The sequence below is a fragment of the Apteryx rowi genome, unplaced genomic scaffold (genome assembly GCF_003343035.1).
Source record: "Apteryx rowi isolate R43461 unplaced genomic scaffold, aptRow1 scaffold_10, whole genome shotgun sequence".
Lineage (NCBI taxonomy): Eukaryota > Metazoa > Chordata > Aves > Apterygiformes > Apterygidae > Apteryx > Apteryx rowi.
In genome coordinates this window covers 5,379,262-5,385,261 of record NW_020447197.1, presented here as the reverse complement: position 1 = coordinate 5,385,261, position 6,000 = coordinate 5,379,262, and the positions used below count along the sequence as shown (strand labels likewise).

Here is a 6,000-nt window from a genome sequence, read left to right as displayed (position 1 = left end):
CGGAAGGTATGAATGGCTTCCTGCACCATGGGGATGGGCAGAGCAGAAGATAACTGGTCTTGTGGGTGGGAGAAGCCTGCGTGGTAAAGGGCCTGGGCCTCTCTCCCTCCTTTTTCATATCTGATGCAAAGGGTAAGATCCACATTTGACACAAAAGGAGAAGACGTTATTGCTGCAGATGGAAAAGGACACCAGTTGCTAGAATGATTTAAAGACCATGTATCTACAGAATGCTAAAGCAGCCCGTATCGTAAATGTTGGCCAGAACTCTGCTCCGCTTCACTGAAAATCCCACCATGACTATTAGTTCCTTTGCTTTCTCTAGCAGCCTCTGCTGTACAAACATATGAAAATAAAGTATGAATGCACTATTAGGAGAAGTATAACAAACTGTCACACTCATGAAAGATAGTAACTATATTCTAGTTTATTGACTGCAGTCAAGTTATTATGCCTCAAATAATTAAATACCACAACAGTGACATTAAAAATACAGGCTGATTTACCAAAATAACTGTATTCTGAAGATTATGTACATATTATACATTTTACAGTATCATGTAAACTTTTTTTTTTTTTTATACATAAGGTAAATCTGATTTATGGTAACTTGAAAACCCAAAATACTTGCTGACAACAATATTCCTATGAAACATAAGCACTGTTTGGGACATTCAAGAAAACTGCAGAGAATGAAAACCAACTATAAAACATAATATAACTGAGTTAGTAAAAAAAAAAATTAAATTACATTCATATAAAAAGTTAAACTAAAAATATTGTTATGCACCATTATTAAAAAAGGGAAAAAATCCCCAAACCCTCCCCTTTTATATATTAACAAACACTTTCATGGGGAGCTAGTGTGTGCCTCATTTCCAGCAATGGGGCATAGCCTAGGAAATCCAGATTCCCATTCTCCTTTTAACATATATTAAATAGCTAGGGTCTGTACCAATACAAATATAGTATATATTCATGCACTGTGAATATGTTCATTGAAGCCTACCAAAGGCCTGTTTTTTGGTGGTTTTTTTTTTACCCCTTTACATGTAGGCATGCAGTGGTAGAGATGCTTGCTGTTCAGAAAGTTGTGTGGGAATTTGTCTCTAGTCTGATTTTCAGCATTAAGCACAATAGAGGACATCATAGAAATCCTTCCAGATTACCTTCTCCTATTTATTTACAAGTCTGAAGGCCTTAGTACAAGATGTCCTGCACCAAATCATGTCAACTCACTTAAAACACCTTAACCTTCTCCAGAAAACATGTCACTAAGGTGATTACTAATTACTCTTGTCTGGGCAAATATTTTATATATTAACTAGGATGACCAAGTTGTTCCTCCTGTAAGTCTTCATTCATGGGACAGCTGTAGTGTTTAGATTTGGCATAATGGAACTTCAAGTCTAAATTGCTTTCTAGCTCACATCATCTCAGCATACCATCATTTACATTATCTGCTATGTAGTGCRTGTAATTGAAGTACCTAGGTATGCTCATTAAAATAAATGCATAATTTAACTGTATATAAACAGCTGCTGAAATTAACAGCTGTTAAGCTGGCTGCATTTTGAAAGCTTGCAAAACTTGCATATTTTATAACTGGTCTCCAACTATAAAATGAAGGCCTGGTCCTGGAAATACCTGGGCATGTGCTTATCTTCAAGCATTTAAGTAATCTCATGAGATTATAACTAATGAAACTACCTGCGGGCCTAATGATAAGCCTATATAAACACTGCAGACTGTGCCTCAGACAGGTAGTGTGGCCAGCCATTAGTCATGCAAGCAGTATCAAGGAAGGCAATGAGACCCCGAGTGACTAATGTTGACTGGGTTTAGGCACTAGATACCTTCCTTCAGATGCTAAATGTATCTGAAGTTAGACCAAACATTGCTTCGTCAGACTTGGACAATGTGAAAGTGTTTTCCAAAATGGCCTTTTAAAACACTCCCAGAATTATGAAACGCGAGACCTATATGATGTCTGTTCATGTACAGTTTTAATATAAAAGAAAYGCTAATCTAGAGTATCAAAATATTGTATTCATATAAATGTATGAGAGCATCTAATAGAAAAGTAAAAAGTGTAAAAGGCAAACTTTTTTTGGAATTAGATAGCCTAAAAGAGTTCGTTTAGACCAGGAATGTGTCTGCTGTATTTGACCCATAAAAGAGAAGATGACTACATCTCCCCTCGTCTACGAGTTTTTGCCGCAATAGCTCCACCTTCATCCTCTTCCTCCTCTTCTTCCTCATAATTGTCTTCACGAASTTCTTTGTGGTTGTTCTCTTCTTGCAATTCTTGCTCTTGATCTGCCCCCCCATTATTTTTTTCATCAGCCTGATAAAAAAAAGTGAGATTCAGTGCAACTGACAGTTTTCTTAATTTTGTGGTGATGAGATGAGGTTAAAGAAAAGGATAAGTGACTGTTCTTAGAGCTGATGGAGAAAAACAGGAAAAGCCTTCCAGATGTTAGAGACTTTTCAGCCTTTAGGAAGCCTGAATCAATGTGGGGGTGGAGGCATGAACAAAAGGGAATGGGGAGTTCGAAGTTTTAAGACCTATGATCAAAAGCAAGCTACAGCAATCATTATGTAATGTCACTGTGACAGGATCACAGCTGTGCTAAGTCTTAAGTGTTGTCATGTCATTAAGTTTGTGGGTTTACACAGTACTTACATTTTCGTCGTTTTCACCATATGGCTCTTCCGCATTGCGTTCCAGTTCTCTCTTCTTCTCTTCAGTCAAATCTTCCTGGATCTACAAAGTAGAGATGTTCTGCACATTTTACTTTTCTTTAAAAAGTAGCCTGGGGCAAAAGYGTGCACATTTTCACAGCTATACTTTCACAAAATGAAGATTCAAGCAAATAGATGGAGAGGGCATGGAGAGGTTAAAGGTGGAGGGGGAAAGAAAACAAACAAGCAAAAAAAACCACCCCAGGAAATTCACTTCCTCTGAGAGCTGATTTAATTTTTAACTACAATTTTCACAAACTCTCTCAGCAGCAGCTAACACATTTAGATTTCTRTTTCATTTTGTAACTTTAGACATACAACATTATTTTCTCCTTGTCCTTTATAATGACATTGTCATAACACAGCAGAGTCATTACTGTCACTTCCACCCCACTGTGGACTCCCAGAACTATGGTTCAGTTTGGATATGTGATACAGGTATTTATTTGTAACTTCCTCCATATTTTTCCAGCAGATGACTGATCTTGCCAACTGATCCTGGAAAAATCACAGAAGAGCAAGTGGGGATGGGGAGTGAAGAGTAATCTCTTCCAACCTTCTCCTTGATGACAGCAATCCACRCTAGATCTATTTTCTCGATGTGATAGGTCAAGACCAAAACTTTTCTTTCCTAACAGCCCTTTCCTTCACTTCAGTGTCCCTTTATTTTTAGGTGCAAAGTTGAATGAAGCATGCTTTGTAGAAGTAAACTTGATTTTCTGTTGGTGAATGCTGGACATATAGCCCAAATGGTGTCCTGCAAGTTGGGTAAGATGCTTCCGTGAAGCCTTATGTTTGTCCCCATGGAAGACAGCCATTTCATCTGGTTGGGAAGCATTTGCGATGCTGCCACCTACGCCTGCCACAGTGTGACAGATGGTGAGGATGTGATTGCTACTTTTGACAGGAATCCCTCCCCGTACCAGCTGCTATCATATTCTCCTCAACAGCAGCAGCAAAAGCTAAATTCTCTCTCTTTCCGTATTAACCTCCGTCAGTAGCAGGAAAGTGTATTTAGCAATTGCTTCCAACAGGAAGGAAAGCTGCTTGTGAGAGGGGTGTTAGGGGTTCAGTATTGCTCCCAGCAGAACAGCAGCTATCAAACCTGGATCACTTTGAGGCATATATGGAAAGATCTGAACAATAGCAATGTATAGTATTGTGGCCTACTGAAGAAACTATTCCTAATTATAACAAATTAACTCATTCTTGATTGCTCATTCAATCACTGCCCATTCTTAGTATTTCCGGTTAGAATACTGGTTGTAGTCCTTTAGGAAATAATTTGATGTGCATTTCATATAAGCCAAGGGGTACCTGCCAAAGGCAAACTATTCCTAGTTTCTAATGACCTGGTTTGATTTAAATAACTGTATTTTGAACTGGTGAATTCTAAGTACACCAGCTAATCTTGACAAAGTGTTCATCATAACTCAGTAATGAACAGCCATTTCTATGGCTTTTTGTAAATCATTATGTATGAAGTAGGAAACAGCAATTGATTAGGTATGTATTGAAGAACTGCAGAGCAGCATATGCTAGTGCACGCATGATTAGCATGCCATTCAACGTACGAAGGAAGAAATCTCTCTCCCCTCCTTCTTCCTTCAGTTCAAAGCAGTATGCCAACAGCTTCCCAACTATTTGATTCCATGAATAGTAAGGACTTAAATAACTTGGATTGCTTAGAAGGAGCACAGATAAATCAAAGTCAGAGCTAAAGAGTAAATAATTGACCAAGAAAGCAGCTTGCCCAGAAGAGCAGTGTGTGATTAGAGATGCAAAGTTAATGAGGTTTCCAGTGACTTTCAGAGGGCTTGAGGTTTTCAGAGTTTTTTTTCTTGAGTTGTGAATGGCTTAATCTTTTCAATTASTGCACAATTAATAGTCAGTTACACAGAAGATGAATGGATCGCACCATACAAGCATGAGTAGCACTAGAAAGTGTAATTAACATTATATCAATGGACAGCAGAGTAGTGGCGAAAGCTTCCTAGGTTTCATAAAGTCAGAAATTACTGTTGACAGAGTAATTTGGGTTCATTTTGCAGTTATAAAAGAGACCAACATTGAAAGTTAATGGAGATCTGTTATGTTACCTGGGTCCACATATGCCTTATGCCCATTTTCTTACCTCTTCTTCTCCCTCTTCCTGGTACTGCTCATCCATATTATCTTCTTGCTGGTCAGGATTTCCTGCCATCTGCAGAGAGTTTATGTGAAAATTTAGTTCTGTATGCTTGCCTATTGATTTTATAACACTGTCAGTTAAAGCTGTGTGTTCTGGAACTAAAATCTATGCCAAGGTAAAGTAACAATAATAGCCTACGAAATTATAGTGTGTTCATTAGCATTAATGTTAGCCTGGCTACACAATTTAGAACTGCTTTAAGTTAAAAAAAAAGAAGCAGAATGATTATAATAAAAGCATTTCACAGAATAAAGCAAGATTTTCATACTAAGCAGGAAGACAATGAAATATTCATGCCATTAAAGACCAATGCCATAAAAATACAGATTATCTCTGCCTAGAGGAGTTTACAGTTTAAATGCAACTCAAGTGTGCAGAATTTGCTGGAATGCCATTAGAAGGGAAGTGACACCACTGTCTGCAGTTGAGTGAGTGTTAATAGCATGGGAACAGTATAGATGGGATCTGAGCAAAGAGAGGAGGTTTGTAATGAACAAGTGCCCTTGTATGAGGTTGCGTGAAGGCAAATACGGGGACCCCAAAGTATGAGACTACAGAACCTTGCTGAGCAGAGTCAATGATTAAGACACAGTAGTGTATCACAGGGAATAATTCTGTACTTTTAATGGCGCATGTCTCATATGGTTTAAAAAGAGGCCTTTAAAATAAGAGTTTGGTGTTCTCACATCAAGATGTGCTACACTTTCCTTAAAGAGCACCTACGGATGTTTTCTTTCACTTTACTGACCACTAGGTGCTCCTCCATTCCCGGATGTCCCTGCTTCTGACTGTTTTCTTTGTGCTTTTCATTTTCATCGGGTAGATTTTCCTCTCTCTCTTGCTCAGCTTCCTCAAATTCATCTTCTCCCTGATTGTTAGGGTCATCAGCAGGGTTCACATCTTCCATTGCTGCCTTCTGCAATTTTCAGGAGTGAGTGTTAAATGCACATTTTTATCTCACAGTTCGATTCCATTTCACTTGAAAGCTACCCTAGCACGAGCTATGTTAGGGCCAACTCAATATCCACTGAAACCTCTCTACAGGCATCACTGGTCACAAGATC

The 6,000-nt window shown here is 38.4% G+C and overlaps 1 protein-coding gene across 1 annotated transcript in view; it reads right to left on the bottom strand.

The window, feature by feature from the left end:
• Nucleotides 1–427: 427 nt before the first annotated feature.
• Nucleotides 428–6,000, bottom strand: part of GOLIM4 (golgi integral membrane protein 4) — a 31,871-nt gene continuing 26,298 nt past the window's right edge. Inside the window, exons 12-15 of the mRNA XM_026062094.1 lie at nucleotides 5,685–5,852; nucleotides 4,880–4,948; nucleotides 2,687–2,767; nucleotides 428–2,347 (exon numbers count right to left, since the gene is read on the bottom strand). Of these exons, the coding sequence (XP_025917879.1) occupies nucleotides 2,189–2,347; nucleotides 2,687–2,767; nucleotides 4,880–4,948; nucleotides 5,685–5,852 (477 nt within the window). The 3' untranslated portion in view covers nucleotides 428–2,188. The remainder of the gene's footprint in view (nucleotides 2,348–2,686; nucleotides 2,768–4,879; nucleotides 4,949–5,684; nucleotides 5,853–6,000) is intronic.